Below are 27,795 nucleotides of genomic sequence, written 5' to 3'. Positions count from 1 at the left end.
ATTGGGAAAATGCCACAGACTTCCTCCAGCAAGACTCGGTGGGATCCAAGCCCCAAATCCGCAGTGCCCAGGCGAGTGGAGAACGTCTGGGCATCTCTCATCTCTCCACAGGAACTCTGGGCTGCAGGAAAATGTTCACCAGCTGTGCCCCTCCACTTCTTAGGGTGTGGATTAAGATGTAGTTCACCATCTTGGCAGAAAAGACAAAAAAATCTCTTCAGAGATTCATTACCTCAAGGAGTAGTAAGAGAATATCATCACCTCGTGTTCCATCTCGGTAGTTCACACCCTCGTGGCATTTTTGGTTTTGCAAATTATTTCTTGAGGGTTTAAGTTACCAGTTTCCGCATTCATTTTTCACAAAAGCAACTTTGAAGTTTTGGGGTTTTTCCTTCACTATTACGTAGTCAGGAATCTTGCTGCTCCTGCAGAAAAAATACCTCGTTTTTCCATTTTACCAAGCTGAAAAGGCTCATACATCTTCAACCAGGAAATCTAATTGTATAAAATTTTTATTCATTTTGTACAAAGAACAAAAATACAATTCCCAATGATTTATTGAGGTAGAAGAGTGGGAGCATTTTTAAGTAATTATTAATGTTTAAATGCTTGCTGAAAACTATTTCAGGATGCTGGATTAGTCAGAGAGGTCTTTTTCCATCATAATTGTATATGATCAGGATGGACAACCATGTGGAACTTCCCAGCTGGGAATCCTGTTCTAACTAAATGTAAATAATGCAAATTTATGGAATCTTGGCGTCCTTGTTAATGTGAGTCTATTAGGATGGCACAGTGCCTCATCATAATTTGGCTGGATCTTTGCCCTGTTGCAGCATGGATGCCAATTAGTTATTTGTTGGTTATGGCCTGTGGGACACCTTGCTCTGGCTCACACCTGTTTGCTTTGTGTGCCAGAAAGGAATTCTTCCATGCACACAGGAAGAAAAGTCACAATGAGGATGTGTATAACATTACCTGTCTAACATATTAAACAAATAAACATGTTAGAAACAAACCTTCAGTTCTTCATTTGAGACAGAATTGAAAATAATTGCCTTTTGGTTCTGTATTTTAATTTAAAAAATAAAAATATCTTTCATTTCTCCAAATCAAAAAGCCATTTGGGAGTTAATAGGACATTTTATTTGTGAAGAGATTGTGTTTGGTTTGCTTCTGGCTCATTTCCTTCTCTGTTTAATCCCCGTTTAGTATTTTGGATTCAAAATGTCTTTCCAATATTTTTGAAACAAAAGAACAGTGAGGTTTCATATTAACAGAATAGGAAAAATACTCCTCATTTTACTGATTCTCCCATATTTTTTTCCATTCAAACGTGTCACTGAATATGACCTGAATCTGCAGACCAGTCTGAGTGACCTGATTTTTCTTTTCCATATGAGCTAGTTTTCTGAACTTTTTTTTTTCCCAGCTTTAAATAAAAGTGAACGAATCATGAGAGGCTTGGCAGGGAGGAGGAGTACAGATGAATGAGGCAGAGCCTGGTGTGGTGCTACATCAATACCCATGATGTTTGTCTCCAGAAATCTTCTGTCACATCAAAAAAAAGATGGAAAAATAATTAATAAAGGCTTATAAAGGGAATGATTCTTAGATTATCTACACTAACACAGAGCAGGGCACCACAGAGTCTGTGTAGCTCATGTGCTGACACTCAGCTAATGCAGTTTCTCTTTGCAGTTCCAGATACTGCCTTTCCCTGGCTTCCACCTTGGTTTTTTCCATATAAAAAAGGTCTCAGCATGCTCTTCTGATTCAGAAGGTAGCTGGAATAATACTGCCAGGAAAAGTTCCCTTCCATTCTTCTCTAGCTGGTTTAAAGGGACTTTGGTAGGGCAGAACACAGTCTACGAACTCACTCCATGTTTTCTGGAATGATAAATTCCTCTGCAACATTTTTATGACTGCTTAGCACACAGCTACAGCAATAATTCCTGGAGCTGGAAGACAGATATGCAGACTGAAGCTGTGAGGTTAAAACCTCTTTATTCCAAACAGAATAGAAAATGCTAAATAGTAGAAGTCATTCTGCTGAGCAAGAGAATTTTCTCTTCAAAATGAAATACTTAATCATTTGAGTCCCTATTAAATTTGACCATTTGGCAAAATCAGTGGCACACATAGCCCAGCTGATCACCTGCTTCCACTGTTTCCAAGGCAGAACTGCTTCACTAATGCCATCAAACAAGTCTATCACTGCATCCTGTCATTTGTCATTCCACTCACACTGTACACACAGCCTTCCCTCTCAGTGTTTGTGCTCTGTACGAGACGGAGGAAATGGCTTTGGTTGTTCTGCATGTGAATCTGTCACACACCTTCTGTTAGTGACCCACTTCTAATGGTATTCACAGACAAGTTCTGGGCTTTGCACTGGAATACTAATGTTTAGCAATTGGCAATGTGCAGTCAGGCAGGAGGAAGGCACGGGACTGCGGCATGTGGTGCTGTACCTGCACAGTGTCAGGAATGACAAGTAATTAACAGAGTAATTAACAGGCTGCATGTCATCACCCTGACTCCTGCCAGCTTCCCCAACTCCACGCATGTGACAGCATTCTTTCTTCAAGATTCACAAAAAAAGAAAAAAAACCAACACCAGTATGATACAACTAGAGAATACCAGTTATAACCAAAATAAAAAATACAGGTAACAAAGTCCCACAGAGCCAGCTGCCTGCACAGCACAGGAGTGCAGCTACAGAGTACAGCTCCCCATCAGTACCCCCAAGCTCCAGGGAAACAGTGAGAAACAAAGGATTCTCTAAGAACACAGGAGAATTTGTAAGTGTGGGACCTTGACACAATCTAGGCACAATTTCTCATCATCTGGATCTAGTGAGGTCTGCTGTTTGAGAATCACAGAATATTCTGAGTTGGAAGGGACCCACGAGGATCATCAAGTTCACTCTTAAGTGAATGGCCCACACAGGGATTTAACCCACAACCTTGGTGTTATCACCACTGTGCTCTGACCAGCTGAACTCATCCCAGGGTCAAGAAGTACAAATTTTAGACATTTGTGTAATTAATAAAAAATACTCATAGTTACATAAGGATTTTTTACAGGAAGGTTGTGAACAGTTCTGTTTCAAGGCACAAACTAAACATTGACTTAAGGAGGATTCAGAAGAACTTTCTTACTAGCAGGTTTTTTTCCATTAAAGTATACTATACCATATATTATTCCAGTGCATCTTCACTGGAAACTACTACTATTAGTCTGTTCTAGGGACAGTCTAATGAAGTAAACCAGCAGACGTATGAATGGCAATTACTAGATCTAGATATAGCAAAATTCCAGTCATAACTGGATATGATTTGCTTTCCAATAGTTATTTTCCTTCTTCATATACCATGAAGGACAAGTATCCTTGTTTGCAGTGATGCAGTATGTCAAAGTGACAGCTTTGCACTGCTCTAACCTTATTTTAGGTATCATATTTACATCTGATAAGGAAATAGAAGATAAAAATATGAAAATCTGAAAATACGTAGTAGAAGTTAAAAATTATGGTTGTGAAGTATCAGGAGAGCCTAGTGCTAAGCTAACAGCACTTCTTAGCTACAAGAGCTCATCAAACACATTAGAGCTTTAAACAGAGGAAGAGACCAGTGAATGTGCTGCTCTCTGTCAGTTTGGGCTTGACTGTACAGCAATTGCTGCAGTAAGGTTGCTACCCCTGTGTGTGAACAGAGGACAAAATACATCCGGACAAAAATACCTATATTTGTGTGTGTTTCTGAAAGGTCCAAAAAGAGAAGCACATTAGGAAGGGGGAGAGATTGGCCAGCAGGAGTAGATTCAGATCCTAACTGTTGTCACCTTCTCTTTGGCACCCAAACAAAATGAGATTTAAGAAGGGCCAAGGGGAGGATTACACATGGTTCTACTGTTACTTACAGAAACGCCTCCCATACAGAAGATGACAAATACAAAACAGCAGCCCTGGAAATCCAACAGGTGTGCTGGGAAGACTGCCACTGGGGTACTTCGAGAGACTTAAGGTGTCTGTGTTGAAGGAGAACAGTCAAAGAGGGCCTTAGATAACTGAGGAAAGATTTGGAAGCAAAAACATGTCTTGGTTTATACAACAGAGAGCAGAGCCATTTGAGGGGTGCAGAGAGAGAGAGAGATGACAATGTAAACAAAGGTACTGGACAAAAAACCACCTGTTTCATGAGTCTTGTGGCCAATTTTCTAACCACAGAATCATCACAGGACAATGAGTCAAGCTATCTAGGACTAATATGGCATGTATGGGAGTCATTCATCCGAGGCAACGTGTCCTCCTTAACATTCGTCCCTGCAGTGATGCCAACAGGAAAAGCTCAGCAGTGACTCATCTGGTGGCTTCCAGTCACTGCCTTCTAATATGTTGACCAGTATGATCTCACTGTTACCTTGTGCTTGCATTATTTGTTTTCTCTGTAGACCTGTCAGCTCTTCATTTTCATTACAAGGTGTTCAACGTAACAATTAAAAAAAACCAGCACAGAATGTCAACACAGTGGGGCACAGAGGCTGGCAGTTCTGACTGAGGTTCTGCCAGTCCTACCCTCACGTGTCTCTCTCAGTGTGATACCACCCTTTTCAGCAACAAAACTCTTCTTCAGCTGTGCTGTAAACTGAAACTGATTCACACAGAAACACTGGAGGGAAGGAGAGCACTAGATTTCTTTTTGCTGTATCACTTTCCCCATCTGGTTGGGTGCACAATCTCATGTGAGCTCTGCCAGGACAATGGAGGGAAAGGGGCAGTACAGGATCAAGGCACAGAGGGGACTGTGGGACGTGGCCACCCAGAATCCAGTAATGGCACCAAGTATTTAAAACACTACCTCACAACTTTAGGCAGAGACATCTAGGCATTATCTCTATTCAAATAATGATTTCCCATAATTCAAGTGTAAATTTTTTTTTAAATGTATTGCTATTCCCCTAAGAGAAAATTCATCACTCATAAGTGATTTCTACATAAGTGATGTAGAAAAATCAGTTAAATATTAATGGTCTAAATTCAAAACATGATTGCAGCTGGTTATTTCTGGAGTATAGGTCAAACTGGACACAGATTTTCCTTGTCACTTGTGAAAGTCCCCTTCACACCAGTCAGGAGCCACCCAAACCCTTCTTTGTAGAAAAACTAACAGTAATTGTTAGTGGTTCAAGGAATCCCACAGTAACAGACTAGCAGAATGTGAAAGGCAAATGAAAGACTAGGGCAAAGGAAGAGCATTCTGTTATGCTTTCAAGAGGTGCTTTCAACTCAGTAATAAGCTGAAATAAGTAGGTTTTTGTCCCCTTTAATTTTGAAACGACTAACATGGGGCTTAAAATGACATTTTTACAATTCTAATTTTGTTGGTTTGCGTTGTGATTCCTTTTCAAACCTACCATTCATTAAAATATCTGCTTTTTTACCCACCACTGACTCACACTCTCCATTATATAAAATTACTGGTGCTTTTGTCATTCTTGTGCCCTGTTGGAGAACTAGCTCAGCAACATTTGTGTACTCAAATAAAACAAATAAGCCTTACTTTGTTCTGTGATGTATTCCTCACACCAAGAAAAAAATAGGAGAAATGCTATCAGTGAGCTGAAACAAATCACACCTCAGATTCAGTAGCATTAAGATTTGACCTCAGCTGTTTTTCTCCAGAGTCAGAAGTGCCAGACTGAGTCCATCTGGAGTGTCTCCCCTGGCATTCAGCTTGACTTGTGACATGATACATTCAACCAGGACCTGTGAAGACAAACTCTCAGTTCTAAAGTCTGACATAATGGAAGTCCAGGTTATGTACTTCAGTGATCATCAAATAACATGTTCTTGTTGCTACTTTAAATGCAGTTCTGCATTTAAAGGAGTGTCATTAAATTAGATAACAACCTGTTCTCCTAATTACATTTTTTGTTACAGTTAACAAGAAAAACACTTCCAACCTCTGAGCGTGCAGACTCACGCTGAGACATGAGGAACAAACAGATTAATTTCATTAGCAGACATTGCCATGTCTAATAAAGCTGTAACAGGCCAAATGCTCTAATTTACACTCCTGAAACTCAGTCTCCCTCCAATCACACTGTTGTTACACTTTCAGGGTGCCAAGAAGGGAAATGGATCTGGCAATTGTCACTGGTTGGAAGCACAAACAATTTTTCCCTTAACCGCATCGGCTTTGCAGAGTTACCAAGAATATAAAAGCATGAAAGCTTGCTGCAGTCATGAAAGAGATCTGACTCACAAAGCAGGGATCACTCTGTTGAGGTACAAGATGTCAGTTCACATAGTTACTAAACTGAGTGCCAGAAGCTGGGGAAATTAGAAACTATATTTTTTAAACATTTTTTCCCTAATTTTCTGCCTTTGCCTTGTGCCAGAAGGAAATTGCTCAGGTTGATGACTCTTGAGACCTAATGTAGCAGTGTTTGTGGGTTTGGAATAGATGCATGGGTTTGCTAACACCATTGGCCACTATCAATTAAATCATCAGATGAGGATAATTTATTGTTGTGGTGCCTGAAATGTTGTCTGTGGCAATACCTCAACATCATCCATGCTTTCACTCTAGCTTCTGAAGAGATGAATAGAAGTTACAGGGTACTGATATTAAAGTTAAAATGAAACAGCAGTAGGAATCTTTAAAGTACAAGAATATCACCAAGTGCTTGAAAATTACTTAAATTTTAACAAATTAAGATAAATGACCCCTTCAAATATGGGAAGAAGTAAGAAGATTCCTTTAACAAATTTCCCAGTATAAGATAACAGACAAAGCAATTGGTAGGGAATACTTTTAGAAAAGAACCAAGATTCACTTCTCATGAGATGATGTATAGCCAACATCACTAAAAGCTCCTTAGCCTGAGCCTGCTTACATGTACTGCTAACCAAAAGCCAAGTCTGGGAAATCACAAACATATGACAATTTTCCTTCCTGCTGCTAGAAACTCTGCCTAATCTCCCAGCAAGCGGTCCCATTTGGCTCAAACTCAAAGCCTGAAAGCAATCCCAGTTTCCTATAGCTTAATATAATTTGTATGCCAATTCAGTGAGCAGAGGCATTACAAGAACCTCCTGGCATGCTGACACCTCACCAGTGTCCATGAACTTCTCACAATCCAAGCAGGAAGGAGCAGAGCATGGACTTTTTCTGTGTTTTTCACCAGGCTGGCCAGCCTGTCCACTCCTCACAAGGGTTGAAAGTCAATGTTCATATTTTAGTTTGGTCTTTATTTTGTATGACTGCACAGATCTGAGTGTTGAGCAGCACACACCAATCCTTTACTTTGCAAAGCAGCAAGGAGCTCCATGAATTTCAGCCAACACTAGATCAAGCCACATGAGGTGAAAGCATGGGTAATAAGCCATTAGATTGACTTCATTTTCTACTATAGCTACTTTATGCCTTTTTAAACTTGCCTTAATTAAATTCATTCTCTAAATTTGCCTTAATTAAATTCATTCTGGAACATGAAAATTGCTCAGTTTCCACTCATCTGGAAAAGGCTCTTTTTAGGCCATCAAGACTCACCTTGAGGCATTTACTAGAGCTAGAATAGGAATCAGTGCTTACAGCTTGTAGAGATTGTTTTATTATCATGCCTTTGCACACTGAGAATCATACCACACTTCTACTGTGCCAAGGTTTGTATTTTCAAAAAAAAGAAAAGCTTAGTAGATAATGGCCTCAGTGTATTATCTGACAAATCAGTGTTCTATTTAAAACAAAAAACCAACAGATGCTGCTTTCCTCATGCATATAAATAATTGCAAGGTACTGAGGGGTGCTGCTCTTTACAGTACAGCAAGACAACCTGTGAAAATGAGTGCAACCATTTATCATCACCACCAATGGTTTATGTTTAGATGCAAATGCTCTTTGCAGAAAGCAGGTTTCCCAATGAAATCCCATCAGGAGCCACTATCTGTGGTACAATCAACCATTTCTTGTAGTGCTTGTGAGCCTGGTTGTAAGGTACCTATGAGACAGGTACAGAGCAAGCAGGGTGAACAGCAGCAGGTTTGGAAGGGATCTTATGAAGAAAGAGCAAAGAACTGGGAATCAGGAGACATGGACTATCTTCCAGGGAATGTAGTAAAATTACTGAGTAGCAAGGCAAGCCATTAGTCAGAATTAAGTCAGTCAGGCTGAAATAAGAAGCATTTAATATCTTGAATTTACTGAAGCCTGAATTTGTGGTGAGAGCTCCATGAAACTGCTGTAGAAATTAATTTAATAATTAATAATACAAGGAAAAATCGGGCAGGAGGGGTTAATGGCATTTGAAATATAGGAGAGCTATTGTTTTTCTAATTCTAACCCGTGTTTGTACTTTCCTCTTTATCATGTCGACGTTTGCAAGCAATAAAAGGGCATTATGTGCTGGTCATTGCATCTGCTTTTGAGATAAATTTGTGTTAGCATTCCAAAGGGTCAAGGAACTCTTCCAGGGCAAACAAATTCTGGAGCACTGATGCCAGATGGTGTGTATATAAAGTGGAAAATGGGAAAAGCAATTTACTGTGTTCCTGTTCCAGGGAGAAGTATCACCCAGAAGGAAAGCAAAAGAGGTGAGAAATTACTGAGAAACTGAAGAGATAGTTTTTTTTCTTCTTTATAAATTGTTCTTTATATCTAAAAAGTCTAGGTACATAGAAGAACTGCAGTGCTTATTCAGACAAAATTATTCCAAAATGTTAACAGGAATATTTAACTAAAGAATGAAGGATTAAAATAATAATATGTACAAAGAATAATGCATTGATTTATGTAACAAGTTCTAGATTTATCTTTATAGGTGACAAATGTATAGCCTGTGTTTAGAGAAATTTTAGTCATAAAGACAAAGCATTTTTGTCTTGTGTTTTTGACCAAACTCTACAAAAGAGGCAGAAAACAACAGATCTTATTCTTAAATATAAATTCGCATAACTTCAACAAAGGTGAATATTCAATGTAATTTATCCAGCTCAGGTGGTGAACACTACTATCCCACTTGCAGTTGTATTTAATGCATAATTTCCAAGTGTGCAAAAAAACTCTTCAGGTTTTAGAACTTATCAATATTTTCTTCAAATCTAGTGAAACATACAAATGTCTCTTGGAAGGTTTAACAAATAATTCAGCTCAGTGGAAGAAATTTGAAATAATTTTCTTAAATACTCAAAATTATAACATGTTTTCGTACATAGTCTGAATTGATGATTTTATCACTTGCCACCAAACCTCAGAAATATGTAACAGAAGGCTAAGTGTTCAGTTATAAGCAAATAGGAAGGGAGAATGTGTCTTAGTATTTCTGTGTGCATCTTTGCTGAGCATTTTTATTTGATCATATATGTAGTATTTTAAATGCAGTCCTTCCTTTTAATGTTATGGGTTCTCCTAGAAATAAAAGATGTAAACAAAAACTTCTCTCCATACAGGAAAAAGAGCTGAAGAACAATGCTGAGGTTTGCTATCACCCTCCTTGCTGTCATAACATCATCCACCTGCCAAAAATATGGATGTCTGGAGGGGGACACCCAAAAACTGAAGCCAGGTCCTGAGCCAAATATGCAAGAGTGCACTCTCTACTCTAAATGTAAGAGTGGTTTAATTTTTTCCAAATATGTTCAAGAAGTACAGCATTGTACACACTAATTGTTTTGCATTTCCCCTAATTTCTCAAAAAATATATAAGATGCAGTATACGTTGTACTTGAAAAGCCTCCTTCATTGGCATTTTGCTGCATGCAAACCAAGAGTAAGATTCTGGGTCTTAACAAAGTCAGCTGTAAAACTCTCATTGACTTAATTTATTTTCTTTTCAAAATTCTGATGTTGTTTGCCTTTCTTGTAGTTCCATCTGCTTAAAAATGTTTACAGCAAAGATTATTTTGGTTTATTGTAATTAAGTATAAGAATCAATTGCAGCAGACACCAAATGGGAAAATTTAAAATCAAAATTCTATTGTAAGCAAAGTACAGTACTTATTAAAATTCTTCAAGTCCTTTTTTAAATGTTTGATAGTTTTCAAAGTTAGTATCCCTCAGGATGTGCCATCTGGCAGAACACTGGTAAAAATCTTGGGACTCTCTGGGCACAACTTGACAAAAGCACTGTTTATGTCAGTCTGCTTCACCTGGCATTTACACTGCCACTTTCACATCCAAAATTGTTAGAGCTTGAGTACATCTTCTAGTTACTACTAAGAGACTTTACCACGTTATGGTTCAAACCAGATTCATCTTACATTTTGTGTCTTCCAAAGACAGTGTTAAAAAGGAACACTTAATGCAAGATCTTTGTTTTACTCCCAACAGTTTCCTGTTGCTATGCAGACTTCACAGAGCAATTGGCTCATTCCCCAGTAATTAGAGTAAGCAACAGCTACTGGAACAGATGTGGGCAGCTCAGTAAATCGTAAGTCAGCTTTGATGTTTGCTGTGTCCTGCTTCCCCTGATCTGGGCTGGAGCAGCCACCAGCTGCTGATGGACATTAGGTTACTGTAAAGATTGTGTCACCCAGCCTAGTTCCCCATCACCTTTTCTCTACACCTGACCAACCTCTGACTCTTCTTCTCCTCTCACATAAACCCACAAATCCCTAAGTCTGCACAACTTCTGCCATTTTTTCAAGACAGGGTTATTTTTTTTTTTCAAATTTGATTTCAGTATAGAACCAGATCTTGCAATGCAAACCAGTCATAAACCCAGTAGGTGACAACCACCCTGCACCTCTGGAGCTCTCCAACCATCACCCACCAGTGAGAGTGATCTGTAATGAATAGAGACCAGGCTTCTTCCTTTGTTTAGAAAGCACATCAACTAGATTACTAAATCTCACCAAAAAAAAAAGCACAGGAGCCCAGAAATGAAACAGCTGAAAATTTAGAATAAAAATTCTTGTAGTCCTGTGGGTTTTGTAACCATGAAAAATGTCTCCTTAATTAAGATTTTTAGTACAGTACCTCGTTAGATGTTAAAGCTGTGAAACATGGCAAGTTACAGAAATAAAGGGATGAAAGTACAAAACAATTAAGCAAAAACAGATGTGAAAAAGTAACAGCTCTTGCCTGCCCCTCCCAGGAGAGCATCACAGTATGTGATTTTAAGTAAATTCAGCTGGGCTGTGGGAAAAATCTAAAGATTAATGAAACCATGAGGCTACAGCACAGACAAAGCTTCATACTATAGTTCTAAGCTACATTTTATTATTGCCTGGAATTGTTGTTGCCAGGAAAACTCAAGGCCTCAAAAGTTTACAGAAAGCTTACACAAATAGGGCTGAAATATGCACGGAAACATTTGTGCTGTAGCTGGCTGTGGTAATTGCACGGTCAGAGCCTGTACACAATGCCAGAGGAATGAGTTTCAAACTTAGGCATTAACAGGGCCAAAGGATGCTTTTCTGTGTTTTTCTCCTAATCCGTAGTATTGCATCCACATCAAAGCAGGCCTAGAAAACTGAGGCTGTAGCCTTGATGCTCAGAAACAGGCTTATTTGTGGCTTTTCTCATCCACCACAGCTGTGAAGATTTCACAAAGAAAATCGAGTGCTTTTACCGGTGTTCTCCAGATGCTGCTTACTGGATCCATCCCAATGACACTGCTGCTATCCAGGCTGTTCCATTGTGTCAAAGCTTTTGTGATGACTGGTAGGTTCAGCTTTTTTATCAAAGTATTTTTATTTAGTTTTAATATGCCTGTGGTTCAGTGGTGTTACATCACCTTTTCTCTTGTTCTGCTTCTGAATTTCTTGTTTGTTGTCTCTGCTTTTCCTTCTACTAAGCTACTGCCCCCAAAATAATAATGACACTGGCTGTGAATGCAGGATGGGGACACTAAGATGAGTTTAGTGACTTGGGGACAGCACTGCCCTGCTCTGGGAGAGGATGCAGTGCAGTGGCATCATGACAGAGGAGCTCCTGCCACACTGAGAGGCACTGGCAGCAGCAAGAGCCTGCCCACCCTTTGAAAAGTCTATGTCTGTGAAATATCATTTATGCAATTAGCATTTTCAATCTGAATACTTGATCATTACATGATACATTTGTTTTACATGTATAAAATGCACTACAAAATCAGGAAAGATATCAACTCCTGTGGGATTTCAACGAATTATTTTTACAAATTAGCTTCATTCCTTAATTTTTCACCCTTGACCTTATCCCTTCTATCATCATACTCTCTGAAATCTCTTCTAAAAGCCTGAATATCAGAGACAATTGCAGCCAACTAATGCTAAAATTAATAATAGCAACGAGCAGCATAATAGCATTGAATTTTGTTTCCCAAAACACAGCATCAGAGAATCACATTATGTTTTGAGTGCAAGGCACATGGTAGGGCAACCCAGCACCCATCTGTCCTTAGTGTTGGGGCAGGAGAATTATATCCATGTAGGGTACTGAGGTTTTTCCACTGGTACTTATCCAGCATATATCTCTCCCTCCCTCTGTCTTTCCTTTCCCTCCCTGTTTTGAGATGTTGGATCTTAAAAACATCACCATGGGACACATAAACTCAGTCAGCACCTTATGAATGTTGTGCCCAGTCACTGGAGGAACTTGTCTGGATGTGTGTGTGAAGCACAAACACCCCAGGCTCTGTTTACACGATAAGATTATAAGTGCTAACTTTCCATGAAAGTAATGGACTGTGAATGTCTGGATCCCTTAGGCCACTCTGAAAATCATGGAAAACCATTTCAATACTTCTAAAAATTTTATAAAAGAGCTTTTCTTAAAAGTACAAAAGATACAGAACACAGTAGGGTTCTCTTGGGCTGCTCTCTGCCCCACTTCCCTAGGGCTTACACAGCTTGAATATTATTGACATGTGGATTCATTTCCATTCCCTCCAAGGGCAAAATCATGTATGCAGTGCAGAATTTTGGTAGGATTTGTCTTCAAATATGTCTCCATTGCTTTGTGCCAGTGAAGGAAGCAAGAAGCATAGCTTGGATTTGTAATGGAAGTGAGTGTGAAAGGCTGATGTATTTCTTAGCTTTCCTAGAGGTTTCTCTAGGAATGAATTTTATTTCTGTGTCAGGAAACTACGTGTGCCTCAGGAACAGATTTGTCACATGCAGTCTTCCTTGCTACGTTTTTGTAATCTTCTAAACTGAACCCAGATCATTGACCTCCTTGAAGATAAAGACTGAGACCTTGAATTTCCCTCAGTGCTCTGAATCTTAAAGCTCAGAACCAATTACCAAATATTGCATTTGGGTGTTAAAGCACTGGCATTGCCAGTGAGCTCTAGAAGAGATCTAATGGGCAAAATGATAGAATACCATGATCTAAAACAAACGTGTCCCAAAACAAGCAGCATGAAAAGTCTTTACTAAACTGTTATATCAAGTAAAAGTGTGAGAGTAAAAGATAAAAGAAAATGTGTGCTGTAAGTTTAGTCTGCATCTATTAACTAGTTTAAGCCAGCTTTATTGTATATGAGGTGTATACCAAAGTGTAGATCACTGTAGGTCAATTGTAGATCATGCAGGTCAATATTACATTGCAAAATCCTCAGTGTTCCCTGGGCACTTCCAGAGCCTGCAGGTAAACAGTACTTTTAACTTTTGGGGTGTAAACAGTACTTTTAACTTTTAACAGTGGGGAGATTGAGAGCTGCTGCCCAGGAAAACTGACCCTTTTCCAGTAGAGTCTCCTGGTAGAGAGAGGATCTGCTCTAAACAAGTCCTGAGCAATGATCTATGGCTCCTGTTGGCGTCACAGATGCCTGGCCTGAATCAAAAATGTACTGATGGCCCATTACCCTGCGTGCTGGTCTGTGTGCCTGCCTAATGCCAATGTCAAACCCATTCCTTCACCCTGCTTAAGGCCTCAGGCTAGAAAAGAGCCTGGACAGAATTTCCACTCTTTCTGGTGATTTAAAGTAACATTTTTTCATGTTCTTTTCACTGGAGGCCCTTTAGCATGCTGTGGCACTGCTGGTGATGTGACCTACTTTCTCTACATACTGTGAGTGTGCCTGCTGCATACTGTATGTCTTTGTGGCCAGAAATGTGCAGAGTATTCTGAATGAGCAGTGACTTAATTTAAAAGAAATCCATCTGAGTAGCTTGGGGCCTTCCTTTTCTTTCTATTGTTTTAGGATTCCTTGCTCTCACTAGTCCTTAAACTATTGCTTTTGAAAGAGCTCAATGTACAAGTCACTTTCTCATTCACCTGTGAAAGGGCCCTGTGTCCTAGAAAAGAGAAAGAGCTAATTAGAAAAAATACAGTGGAAAAGGCTTTAAAATAAAAATATCCTACTCATTATACAGAGGGAACTAATATGGTCAGGGAGGGTCTTTTAAGTATTTATGTTTCTCACATTTAGTTAATGTTCTAATAAACAACGTATGAGTTTCTGGACTGGAGAAATTGGACTTTTCACTAACCATGACTTTTCATAAACTTGACTTCATAATTACTTCCATTGGGATAAAGAAAAACTCCTAACAATGGAATTATACCTTGTCACCTGCTTATAGCACAACCCACAGTCAGGTAATAATTGTGGTTAGGAAACATTTCATCTTGACAAATCAATAAATAATGGTGAATAAAAATATAAACACTTCAATATATTTTATTCATATTCCTGAGGAAACTGGATGCATACCATGAATATTAATTTCTCAAATTTTAGCCTCTATTTCCAGCAAAGCCCCTACCTCTGACAGCAGATTCAGGGATGAACCCATTGAGAGTACATGTATTCTGACCCTGAGCTGTTTACTTCAGGCCCTGGTTACCTTCCATCTGTTACTGCTTTTTCTCCCTCCAAAAAGCCCAGAAAACCAGTGTGAAGATACTGCAGATATGCATCTTCTGACCTTTCTGCATTTGCAGATCCACTGCAATGTCCAGTTCTCGTGACCACATGACAACCCACATATTTCATTTTAAAATGTAAGGCTGCAGCCCTCGTGATATCAAAACAGTTTTGAAACATGACCCTGAAGATTAAAAATGACAAACAGAAAATCTATCCAAATGCACTAATTACAAATACCATGCTAAACATGAACTTTCTGGAAGCTGTGCCTCATTATTTTGGCATTCTCAGTTACTGGTATGAATAGTCCTACAAGCCAATGAGACTAAATTTAAGAAGATGTTAACTGATTTCCAGAAAGTAAAGTCCTTAACTAAAGTCCTTAAAATAGGTAAGAGCCAAAAAGTACAGCATAAAAGAGAAGTGGAAGGGAGGAAATGATGTAGGATGATGGTAAGTCATGAGATCTCTCATCACATTGACCAGCCAGAACTCTATTCATTCCAGGCCATTTATAGGTTTTTTCCTACATTACCACTTAAAAATTAAAAATAACTTAAAATTTAAGATTTTAGACCTATGCTCTAGAGGACTCTTATCTTTTCTTCTCTTTTCTTCTTTGAAAATGCCATTCTGAGGCTGACAGCCTATTAGTTTATATTATTTTGGTTTTTGTGGAATTTCCTTATTTCAGTGCACATTCCTCACAGCAACTCCCCTGCCTGGCAAAGGTCATTCTTCTTGTCCCGTATTAATTCATAAATAAAAACTTTCCCCACATCTCCTTCAAGTGACAGTTCACCCTTAGCACACCTATGCTCTGCTATGATACTGAACAGCAGCATTGATGGAACTCCCTCTCTCCCTCCCAGGATTTCCTCCACTCAGAAACATCAGATAAACAAGCAGAAAACACCCACAACATTTGCTAAGTCTGTCAGTATAAAAGGTAGTGAGTGAACTGTTTAGTTTTCACGGGAATTTAGGTTTTCCTGGGCTGCTCAGAGTTTATGAACATGTCAAGCTAAGATAATGTGCACATTGCTTGAAGATCTGTTGCTAAGCTGCAGTGTAATCACACCACGTTACTAACAAAGCCCCTGGACATCTCTTTGAGTTGAATCTGAGTCCAATGAAAAATGTGAGAGAAGTAACTTTATCTTCCACACTAATCTCCATGAAGGTATGAAGCCTGCAAAGATGATTCCATATGTGTTCGTAACTGGCTGACAGACTGGGAGTGGGATAAAAATGGAGAAAACCACTGTAAGGACAAATGTATTCCATACCGTGAGGTAAGAAAACCTGATCAACTGAAGCAGAAACTATGGCATTAGGAGTTCTGGGGTTTTTTCACTGAATAGATGGGAGTAAAATGCAATCAGTGAATTATTTTTACTTCAGCAGTTTCGAGCTATTCTCACACATTTTTTCAAATGAATTTTCAAACATTCATTTTTATGTACAGTACTCACTGTAGGTAGATATACATTTAATTAATCACTATTCATTCCAATTGGGAAACAAAAGTCCAAGAAACACAGATATTTTAACCCAGTGGGATTTAAAAAGTAAAAGATAAAGGAACTTTTTCATACAGAAACACTAAGATGCAATTCATAGGGCTCCTTACACAATATGGAGCTCTACACATCTCTGTCTTTTCAAACTGGAATGTGAATTCCCCAACCAATGAGGAATTTTTGAAGTTGTCTTGCCTATTGGGTATCCTTGCCCTATTCTCTATTTTACCTTGTCCTTCTCCATCCCATCTTTCTGAGAATGTTTAATGGTTGGGATAACTAATTTTATGAGCAAAAGTGTATAAAATGAGAACTGACAAGACTTACAGGCGTAAGGTTGCCTGGAACCTGGTCTACAGACTTTTCCAGAGTTAGGTAGGATTTTTCTAGTGACTCAAGTAAGTTTAGCATCAGTGATATAATACAGTTCAAATGTGTATTTGAATATTTTTAACAGTTGAACTTCACTGAGTCCATGAAAAACTGCCCAAATTGAAGAAGTAAACAAAATTTAGGTGAAGTGCTTAGGGACTGGTAGTAAGGCTTGCAGATTCATTATTTTGAATTCAATTCAAGTGCATGTACTTCCAGAAGTCAGTTCAGCAACTGATATAAGTGGAAAACATAGTCCAGTTTGTGCTGGATTGTTGTCTGCCTTGCAAAAGTGACACTAATCAGCAGACTCAGGAAGGTGGCCAAAAACAAATGGGCTGTGGAAACTTACAGCTTAGTTTCCCAGATGTGCTAAATCATCAGTAGTTCCAGATGAAGCGAAAAACAAAATTATAATCTCCATAAATAATCTGCAGTCTCTGTTCAAGTTGTCCCTGTTTCAGAGATAGGAGTTTTTAACCTTGAGTTCCCTTGCACTTATTTCTTAAAGAAAATATACCATCTGCAGGGAAAAACATGCAGCAAATTCCAAGGTCTTATCACTTGAAGCCAGGCACAGCTATTCCTTAACTAAATGGAGCCACACCCTAAACTACCCATGTTTTTCACCACAAATAGACTTGCATGGTAAGTAATCATAAGGATGAAATTTCTGCAGAGAAACTTAAAAACATGCATTTCCTATATGAAGATTACATGATATACAAACACTAGACTGCCTTGGTTTGGACTCAGCTCATGGAAGGGTTCTCAGATGTCAGAGCACTGTAGACAGTTCCTTTTTTCACACAGAGGACCAATCAGCAGCCCTACATGTAATGTATGCAAGTGGTTCTAAGGCCCATTTGGGACAACTGCTGAATAAAGAAAAAATGCTGAATATTAAGGATGTACAACTGACCATGGCCAGTTTTAGCATTGTCATTATTCTCCCAGTTGGGTGCTCCCCAAGCAGTGTTAATGCACAGGCTAGGACATTTTCCAAGAAGCTAAAGAGTCAGAATCCTTTGCAGAAATGTAAGAATATGTTGGGGATAGAGGCTATGTTCTCCATGCCTTCTCCAGCACCTGCAGCATCCATGGTGCAAGCCCTGGCTAGAGATAGTATTGGCTGAAAAGCTGGTTTACAGACTACAAAGTCATTGAGGCTTTTTGAAATGGACTTTCTATTATTCATAAAGGATAGTTTTTTAAGGCAAAAGACAATGTAATTTTTTGCACATAGGGACATAGGGAAGAACTTGCTAATTTCTTCAGATAAACTCAAGCTGAGCAGGCAGAACGTTGTCACAATGTGAGCTCAGCAAACAAGCAGTATCTTTGTTGTGTGGTTGACAGGTCCTATGACACAGGACTTACAAAATGCACTAGTGGCAAGAACAGAACGGTTTCACTTGATAAAGGTACAAGAAGCTGCAATTCACAGTTTCTTGAGCCAGAAAGGCCATTGCCCCACTGGAAAAAGCACCTTGGAAAATTGACAAAAACTTACTTTCTTCAAGCAGTTGTTAAATTATGTCTCTTTTCTTTGCCTGCAAGGTCCTGCCCGGCCATGAAGTACATTGCAGCAGGCACAATGAGATCCCTCGGAGCTGTGACTCCACTGGGCTGTGTCTGGCCTGTAAATAAAAAGATTCCTGTATTCAAAGCACTATCTGGCACTTTCAGCACTACTCAGATTTCAAGGCATGTCAGAGTGTCCTGACATGCTACAAGTTGCAAAAGCTCTCTCACACAGCTTTAACTGTCAGCCCCAGAGAGCTGCTGGGCTGTCAGCCCCAGGGTGGAAACAAAGGGCAGCTGTTGATCCCTGCATTTTGTGTAACCACTTGCTCTCAAAACAGGCAAATTACTTTTGCCCGTTGTGGGACTGGGTAACATTTTCAGACATCTCAGAAGAGATGAAGCATAGCACACAGCAAGACAATAAACTACTCCAGACAGTGTTTTTATATCCTGGTACAAATTTTTAAAAAGTGATAAATGTTGATCAATTTGATACAAACTGATGCTAATTCAATTTATTTAAATGTAATGAGGCATTTCTTATTTGACGCACAGATGTATGCAAATGGCACTGACATGTGCCAGAGTATGTGGGGGGAGTCATTTAAGGTGAGCGAATCCTCCTGCCTCTGCTTGCAAATGAACAAGAAGGACTCCATTGCAATCAAGTATCTCCTCTCCAAAAGCTCAGAGGAAAGCTCCAGCAGCAGCAGCAGCAGCAGTGAGGAGCATGCCTGCCAAAATAAACTCCTGAAGTTCGAGAAACTAAAGCAAAAGGAAGGTGAACGGACCAGATAAATGCTACTGGATGGATGTCAGCACAAGGGAAATTGTGGTGGAGGCTGGGCTTGGGGCATCATGCCAGCCTGCTTTAACCCTTCCTTTCTAGAACATAATAAATCAATGGCTGGTTCTATTAATCTTTCTCTGATGTTTTTGCATCTGCATCACAAAGCTCCAGACAGGCTAGCACAGGTGTAATCTTGTGACTTGAACTGAACAGCTACAAGCCTGAAGGAAACATCCAGGGATTGACTTTCAAGGAGAAGAGACACAGGCAGCCCCCCTCTGACTTAAGGTGGAACAGTGAGAACCAGAGACCTCTGGAAGGTCATGCCTGCCAGTAATGCACCAAATCTTCAACCCAAACACTTCATTAGCACAGGCACACAGCACTCCTGTCACGAGTTACTCTGTGCCTGGGTCTGCTCACATAAAGAAGAAATCTTCAGGCAGAAATAGGTCAGGGAGCCTCTCTACTGAACATTGAAAATGTATTTATTTTGAATCTTAAAAACAGGGCTTTATAGTGTACTACCTAAATCCCTGGATCCAAATATTGTCAGTACACAGCATACACAGTCTGTTGCACAGGACTTTACCTTAAGCAAAAGCAGTGGAAAAGTCTCCTACAATAGTGAAATTATTCCCACTGAATTATTCCAAACATAATGATCTCTGAGAAACCAAAGTGTCAAGGACACCTCCAGTCAGGTCTCTCCCATCAGTAATTCTGTTTCCCAGCATCACTGTTACAGTCAAATTAATAATCTGCACCAGTCCCAGAGGGATTTTTAAGGTAAAAATTAAGGAAATCCTGCTTCCAGTTATGCATCCATACTTCTTCTGACATCACTGCAGAGTGGACAGGTCTGTGCCATTCTGTACAGCCTTTTGCAATGCCATCACCCCAGAAAATATGAGAAGGGTTGAATTTGGGTGTCACATTATCAAATTCAGCATCATCTTGGTGCTTCTAAAGGATCTGGTTGCCTTACAGCATTTAAGGATCTGTTCCGCTGTTCAAACAATGACTTGGCACATCCTCTTTAACTGGGAGAATTTTAAAAATCTAACACACTTTCTTCAATGAGCTGTTTATTTATTGGAATGGTTTCACACAGCTGCAAAAGTAATGCTAAACCCATTAGGTCATGCTCTGCTTCCAACCAGCTTCTCAGTACACTTAACAATGGACTAATTCCTAACAGCATTGAATTGTTTTCAGAATGATACTTTGCCACATCTGTATTTTGTGCTAACTCAATTTGTCAGTTCTACTGTTAGAAAAGAAAGAACAAGAATTTAGTCTTCTGTAAAGCTCTGATAGTCCTTTTCTCCCCCTATTTCACTAACTCTGTTCTTTCCTGTCCTCTATTGCACCTCAATCAGAGCAGAAATTTTCCTGCATTTTATTTTGCTATGCTCAAAATTCAAGAATTAATTATCCCCTCTCACTGCTGTTACACCAATTTTTTTCCATATCACCATGAACAAACATTTTCTTCATGTTTTTTGTTAAGCATAGCACAATTGTTTCTGCCTGTGTCTCTGCTCTTTTTCTTCCCATTCCACTTTTTTCTCTTTGCTCTGACTAAATTACTCTTGAAACCACTCTCAGCAAACAACTCCTCCATGCTTAGTTTCAGGATGACCCATAAGACTGATTACTGCATGCTTTTGAGGAACATTGGGTCCTACAGCAAGATAAAGGACCAAGAAAGATCGTTTTGCTCTTATTCATAACTTTCCCACTGACTCATGATGCACCCTAACCAAATTTAACTCTTTTGTGACCCAAATAATTTTGCAGAGCTACCATGTTTCCTCTAGGTCATCTCTCTTCTAGGATAAGAATTCAATAATTTCTCAGTTGTCCCTATGGGACAGTTTTCCACTCTACAGCTCCCTGGTCCCAGAGGTGTGAACAGTGATCTTAGCTCTCAGGCTCCTTGCTTTGCACTCACTTGTGTTACAAAAACTTGGCATGAATATGCCAATCTTCTTAAGCCACTGTTTGCTCTACCTAGTTGCTTTATATACACAGAAATTTACACCCTAACAACCTTTGTGACACTCAGAAATGCTATCAGAGGATATTTTACATTTACAGAAAGACTAGGATAACTCAGGTAAAGCAAAATGAAAAATAACACAAATGGCTAAAAAACAGATCACAGCAATACACTGTGAAGGTAACCAGGGAAAAGAAAGATCCAAGTTACTGGTGGCTGCAGACATCCCCAGCTAGTGCTGCCTGATTAGGTAGCCTGATTAGGTAGGTGTTTCTATGCATCACAGCCCAAAAGCACATGTCCTGCCTCTGGAGCCACACTGGCCCAGACCACCATATTTAGTGACACTAGACTTCACTAAGATCTTTATTAAAATGTCACAATGGTAGTCAAATGCTTTGGGAAATAGGTTGGGAAATAATTCCTACACCAATCTGAGGAAACAGATTTAAAACTCTTATCAATAAATTAAACTGGACTTATCAACAAGACAGTGTTGATAAAAATTAAAATTGTGGCCAATTATTGACTTATTTACAACCTGGCTAAGAATCAACTTTTGTACTGTGCTACTTGGGCCTGGTGTCATGTTAACCAGCTAAGCTGGGTCATCCTGATTGCTCTGTTTATTTAATGTTCTTTCCTTAAACATTGGCAGAATACAGTGAATCTTCTGAAATTTCACTGACAGGCCAGGATTTCTTACAAATGAGACCCTTCATGAGAGATCTGTTAGAGTTCTTTAGTATATGTTATCTTAGCCTAGAGTTTTAAAATTATGAATATGGTTTATGATGATGATGAACCTCATCCTTAATTACTTGCAGACTGAAAAGAATTCCATCATATTTCTGTAATACAAATGCTTCATCCAGCACATATTTCAATACTCAGTTATTATCGACAAAACTTGCCCACTGTTTCTTGTGCCATTGCAAGGCTTTCTTCCTCAGGCCAGAACTTCCTGTAGTACCTTTAGAGTTCTCATTCTATTTTTATGGTTCATAAATCTCCACAGATATTGATTGCCATAGAGTCTTACTTTTTAAAAAATAATAAACATCGGTAATCATGATGTTTTCAACTTCTGTTGCATTTTTCATGTGCAGGTTTCACTCAAAACATTTTATAAATATTCATTAATCTTCAAAATGTATCTGAGAGGAAAATAAGTAGTGAGAAGCAAGCTGTATCAGTGGGAGAGAGTCAAAAAGAGACTTATCTGATCGCTGCAAGTATTGCAGAACTAGGACTAGCACAGACAAGTTCTGTTGCAGAGTCTTTTTTTACATTGCAAATGGAGCTGCACTTTGTAAGATAAACCTCTGAAAATGTTATTATGTTAAATTACCATGCAAAAGTTATTATGCAAAAATTATAGAATCACAGAATTGTTCATGTTTGAAAAGACCTTTAAGATCATTGAGTCTGATGATCCAGGTTTTTATGAAATAAAATAGTGCAAAAAGCCTGAGCATCCAAAAACCAAAACAAATTATTAAACCATACATTTCCATGGACCTTGAAGGATAATGAAAATATAAAAAAAAAAACCATTGCACTATATAAGACAAATAATGTCAAACAGGCTAATTTGCCTTGCTGAGAAACAACCAGCCCAAAGAGAAAAAGAAAGATATAGATGAGATTTGGCTTTTTAAGATTTTGATAACACTTGATATAATATTCTGATAAGCAACTGGAGAAAATCAAAGTGCAATTTAAATCACCATAATACTTGCTTAAAAATACATTTAAATTTTACTATGAGTATATTGTTAAACTCAGATCTTCTGTTAGAAATCCCTAAGGATCTGTTCTGATCCAGTCAACCCTTATGTTTTCCTAAACCATGAAGCAGAGATTTTACAAGCACTTTGAAGGACAAGATTAGAATGAAAATTATCTTTCCATCCAAAGAACTAGACCAAGCCTCCAAAGCTGAAATTCTAAAAAGGGAGACGAAAAATACTTATGCTGAGGAAAGGTAAATCATTGGAAAAAATTATCCAGGAAAATACATGGCAAAGCAACAGCAGAGCAGCCAAGGAACTGGGATGCATAGCAGCAACCTATGCCATTTACAGCTGAAATGTTACACTGTGGAAGGAGGTTTAATCTTTTAAGGCTTCAGTGTGTGCAGAGCCCTGGAAGTCTTGACTCACCAAGCAAGCAGATGCAGGACCTACAGACATCCTACTAACAGTTACTCAGAGCTGGTGACGTATCTCACATTCCACTGAGGGCTGCTTCTGGAATGACCCCACTGCATCACACAGGCTCTGGAATGTGGTGGGTATCAGGCAGAGTTTAACTCTATCCATCTTCCCAATGAAATCAGCTCACGAGCTCTGTCAACACTAGTGCAGTATCTTCTAGGAGAACATGCTCTTGGTATATATCTAATGACTATATAATTTAAAAGGAATGAAATTAGCTGAATTCATGCACATTTTCTGGTTATTTTCCTTCCTTTTTTTCTGTTCCAAAGGTTTGAATAACTTGGAGTTATTTTAAAAAATGCCACATGCTTCAGACAGCTCATGTCTATTGTATGTTTGCTCTACTTTATTATCCAAGGAAACACTGAGATTTAGACAAGAATTAAGTTAAGAGTCCAAAAAGCATTAGGGTTTGGATTACAATTTGAAACATTGCCAAACTTTACTAACGGCAAGACTGAATTCCCCCATGCCTGAAGACTGATAATTCTCAAGCAGAACTCATTTTTCCTTTTGGCAAACAAAAAAAACCCTGCACCTTTGATATAGTCACCTAAGAGAGCAGATCTAATTCAGTGTGAAGCTGCAGGTCAGCTCCAGACCACAGTGAAAAAAGACCCAAGCGATGAAATCAATCATCTGCTTCAAATAAGTGTGAGGACACAGTTAGGATCAGACCTCAACAATCTGGCAGCTTTCAACATCTCCAAGATAAAGTTGCAGTGATTCCCTACTACTGAGATTTATCTTCACAGAGAAATGAGGGAGGAAAGTCTCTCTCCTAAAAGCATATCTCTCCTGCCTCTGTTTTGCCACCAACTGCTATCCGAGTTCCAGTATTCTTTTGGCCTCCTTCCTTGGAAATGCAGTGAGGTCTCTGTGGAGCTCGCCTTGGTTCCCCTCTCAGACAGCTGTGACTAATTCAATGTTCAAGCTCTTGAGTTAATTCTCTCATTAGATCACTTTCCTTCTTCATGGAATAATTATTCCCACGGGAGAAATGAGGAAGACTAAAACATTATTGTGCTAGTATCTGACACACTGCATCCAGGATGTTTATTTTAAATCAAATTGCCTGGAATCGATCCAGATCTATGGCTTAAACACAAGAATCTTCTAAGTGGTGGGGAACTGTAGCCATGCATGTTACACAACATTCCCCATTTCACTGGAATTCCTCCAAACTTCCTGCTAGGTAAGTGTACCTAGAACACAAACCTCTCCACACAAGTAGGTCAGGTGACACAATCCTTTCATTGCTGGGGCATACTTTAGAACTGAAAAATGGTTTTTTTCCTTGTTTTATTATTTTTTTATCGTACACCAATCCCTTTTCCACCCAATGCTATTGTGAAGGTGAAGCCTGGAGCACATAGTAGTGAATTATTGCCAGTGCTCCTGAAATCACAAGCCAATATCTGTGCATTACTCACTGGGAATGTCAAATTCCCTCTGAAGCCTCCTGTGGCTCAGATGTGTTCCCCAATTTTGCTGCCTGGCTCCCCAGGGCATGGCTGGTCACTGAAGGGGGCAACACCTCCCTCAACCGGATGCCAGCACAGCCTGTGCTGCAGCTCCTGTCGTGGGTTTTGAATACTTGGGAGAGTTTCCCAATCCCGACCTCAGGAGTGCTAAACCTCTCTGGACTGACAAATCTGACACCTGGCTGTTACCTTAATGCCACCTTTACCTCAAGACACATTACAGTGAAAATAGTAAATACTTAGTTACGAATTTCAAAACAGAAAAAAGTTCACAAAGGCTTCTAAAGATGGGATAGGGAAGGAGAGGAGAGCGTGGGGAGGGGCGGGGCGGGGCGAGGCGAGGCGAGCTGCTGCAATTTCTCAAGCCATTAACAGTTCAGCTGAAAAATGGACGGAACCATCATCACCTTGCTGATAGTGTGAAAACTTGAATGTTTTCACACAAGCTCTGTATTGTGGGACTGCCTGTGCAGAAAGACTGTCTTTGGGGACCCCTCTTGCTCTCTGTGTTTGGGTCAATTTCAGTTCAGGCCTCTGCCCTACACATACATACACACATATTCATCAAGATTCATTAACCCTCACAGGAATGATGGTTATAGCTCTTGGGCCTGGCTCAACCCTGTTGAGAAAGTGTGTTCTTATGCCTGGCTTGAGTCTGGAAAATGTGTTATCTCCCTGTGAAGCACAACCCACTGAGGTAGGAAACATTCAGACCCTGAAGGGAAGCTTCTTTATCCACTGAAGCTTATGTATCACGTGAAAGCATAAGCTGACAACAGGTTTATGCAGGTATCTAATTAGAATACAGTGTCTGTAGCTCATTAGAGGCTTTTGGCTGCGTAGACAAACACAATAAGCAGTTGTGATGATCACCATTGGGGTGATAATGGGGTAAACCCATGCTGTCTTTGAGAAATACCTAACAAGTAGCCAGGGAGCCTCCTCCTCTCCTGGCTGAAGAGTGTGAAGTCCAGCAGCCTGCCTTGTCTTACCCCTTCAAGTGATGCACAACAGCATCCACCAACTGTGCATCCACAGACTGCTGATCTGCATCGCTGCTTTGGACATGCAATGGCATCCAGAGTAAACGGGACATGTGGGAAAAACCTAGACCTTAACAGAGACAAGGTCTTGGAAGTGTAAGAGATGTAGCTTAGATGCTTGTACTCCTCTCCAAGGAGCTCTTGGTAGCTCTGCACTTTTGCAATTTTGGCTTTCCTGGGAGAAGTTTGAGTTCAAATCCTTGTGGAATTTAGGGAAGTGGAGCAAAAATGGTTGTATCCTATTACCTGCACATCAAAATACAAAGCTCCTTTCCATTTTGGTAGGCTGTAGAACACCTCTCCAAAGGTATTTCCATTTTGGTGAGGCTGTAGGACACCTCTCCTCTGATAGATCCAGTGTATTACATTACAAGTAGCAACTATAGTGGGTAATTAGTAACAAAAATGGCAACTGCCTGTACCATTGAAAGGTTACAGCAGACGCCTTAGCACAGAGGGCATGCAGAGATGCAGTTTGTGACAGGAAGTGAAGATTTCATGTCCACTAAACTGGGGGAGGAATTATGCCACATTCTGGTTGCAATGGAAAGTGGCTCCTTATCACAAAATATCCCATGGGATTTGATGTATTTATGAATGGTCACGCTCTGAGTTTCATGTCTCCTCTGCAATAGGGAATTTAACAGCCAAGTATGGCAAGGGGTTTTAAGTCAAAATGGTCCCCAAAACTGCAGGAGTAATGGACAGGTTCTGAGAAGAAGCAGTCAGGCAAAACTGCACATTCAAATCAATTATTACTCTTTTTAGGTTTTGGGGTGGGTGTTTGGATTTTTTGGTTTTTTAAGAATAAGAGCTCTCCGTCTTTATCAAATTCAAGGGAAAAACAAAACAAAACAAAACAAAACAAACCCAAAACAAAACAAAAACAAAGCCAAAATAAAAATAACACAAAAAAAACCCAAAAACAAAACAAAACAAAACAAACAAAAAAAACCCCACAACAACGACAAACTTAAATCATACTGTAAGAGAGGAGAGATTAAGCATCCGCTCAGGCGACACCTTTCAGCCTCCCCATTTTGTTACTGTTCCAATACGTCACCCTGCAGTCCCGGTTTTATTAACGTTCCAATACATCTCCCTGCGGCAACAGCGGCACCTGCAGGATTCAGGAAAAGCACAGACACCGCCCATGGCTCCGCAGAATATCAGGAAAGATTTTCCTGAGAACCCTTCAGCCAGGGAAATCTGAGCAGCCATGGGCCTTTGTGGGACAGAGGTTTTTCAAGAGAAAACTTGGATAGTTTTTTTTGTGAGAATCTTCTCACTCTTTTGTCAGGGTGGCAGCAGAACTTTGGAGCAGGTATGGGCAGTGGGACATGTTGAGGAGCAAAGGGCATGACTTTTTTGTCACCTGTCCTACATCACAATCAGCATTTAGTTGGCTTATTGGCAAATATATATTTTAAAGTCTATTATATTAAAATTGAAGACATCTTAAATTCCTTCACTACAGTGCCTGCCATGGTTAATCAAAAGGCTTTCTCACTACATTGTGCAATTTCACACTATCAAAGGTACTTTCAGACTTATTCCTGAAAATCTACAGCATATTTTGGGATATTCACAATAGTATATGGGATCATTAGCTCCATCCTGTACAGCTCCTGTGTGGCCCAGAAGACACCTGCTGAAGACACATTGCTGGGGGCAGAACCATGAACACAGCACAGGCCTTTGGGGCAAAATTACTCTCTCAGCAACACTATTTTGTGTCTGTAAATTTGGAACTATGGTGTGAAATCCTAGTGCTGGCCAAGAGTCTAACAGCTGACATCAGCCAGCCAGTGGGCCACTGGCATTTAGGAGAATTCTAAGCCTTTTACTCACAGGCCGCTTCCGATGAATAAAATGTCAGTGTGAGAGGGGTCTGGTTTCTTTTACTGATGTGTCAAAGAAAGAAAAATTTTGATGCATTTATTAGCCAAGCTTAAAATATATAGAGTTATATCAGCATGCCTCCAACTGTGTACTTACAGAAATCTTCTCTCTAGATCTATGTTTT

The 27,795-nt window shown here is 39.6% G+C and overlaps 1 protein-coding gene and 1 long non-coding RNA gene across 3 annotated transcripts; one reads left to right on the top strand and one right to left on the bottom strand.

Moving 5' to 3' along the window:
* Positions 1-496: 496 nt before the first annotated feature.
* On the bottom strand, positions 497-26,854 carry LOC129123512 (uncharacterized). 2 transcript variants are annotated; one of them, XR_008534702.2, is made up of 4 exons: positions 26,754-26,854; positions 18,209-18,335; positions 5,566-5,771; positions 497-1,551 (listed from the first exon to the last, which is right to left on the bottom strand). It is a non-coding gene; the product is annotated as an uncharacterized LOC129123512 (long non-coding RNA). The 2 variants fall into 2 exon arrangements; XR_008534701.2 differs by lacking the exon at positions 497-1,551 and having other exon boundaries at positions 5,562-5,771.
* Positions 9,475-19,142, top strand: LOC129123511 (riboflavin-binding protein-like). Its single transcript, XM_054637896.2, has 5 exons — positions 9,475-9,613; positions 10,336-10,435; positions 11,542-11,670; positions 15,984-16,095; positions 18,778-19,142. Exons 1-5 carry the CDS (start codon positions 9,475-9,477, stop codon positions 19,018-19,020), a joined length of 723 nt encoding a protein of 240 aa, XP_054493871.2. The 3' UTR covers positions 19,021-19,142.
* Positions 26,855-27,795: the final 941 nt, after the last annotated feature.

The sequence above is a fragment of the Agelaius phoeniceus genome, chromosome 8 (genome assembly GCF_051311805.1).
Source record: "Agelaius phoeniceus isolate bAgePho1 chromosome 8, bAgePho1.hap1, whole genome shotgun sequence".
Lineage (NCBI taxonomy): Eukaryota > Metazoa > Chordata > Aves > Passeriformes > Icteridae > Agelaius > Agelaius phoeniceus.
The sequence above is the reverse complement of the archived record's forward strand: the minus strand, read 5'-3'. Positions and strand labels throughout refer to the sequence as shown.

Excerpts from the sequence above, each read along its gene's own strand:
- LOC129123511 (XM_054637896.2), top strand. The coding sequence starts at position 9,475 with ATGCTGAGGTTTGCTATCACCCTCCTTGCTGTCATAACATCATCCACC. Across the intron at positions 9,614-10,335 it reads GTGCACTCTCTACTCTAAAT|TTTCCTGTTGCTATGCAGAC; the intron begins GTAAGAGTGGTT and ends TACTCCCAACAG. Across the intron at positions 11,671-15,983 it reads CAAAGCTTTTGTGATGACTG|GTATGAAGCCTGCAAAGATG; the intron begins GTAGGTTCAGCT and ends ATCTCCATGAAG.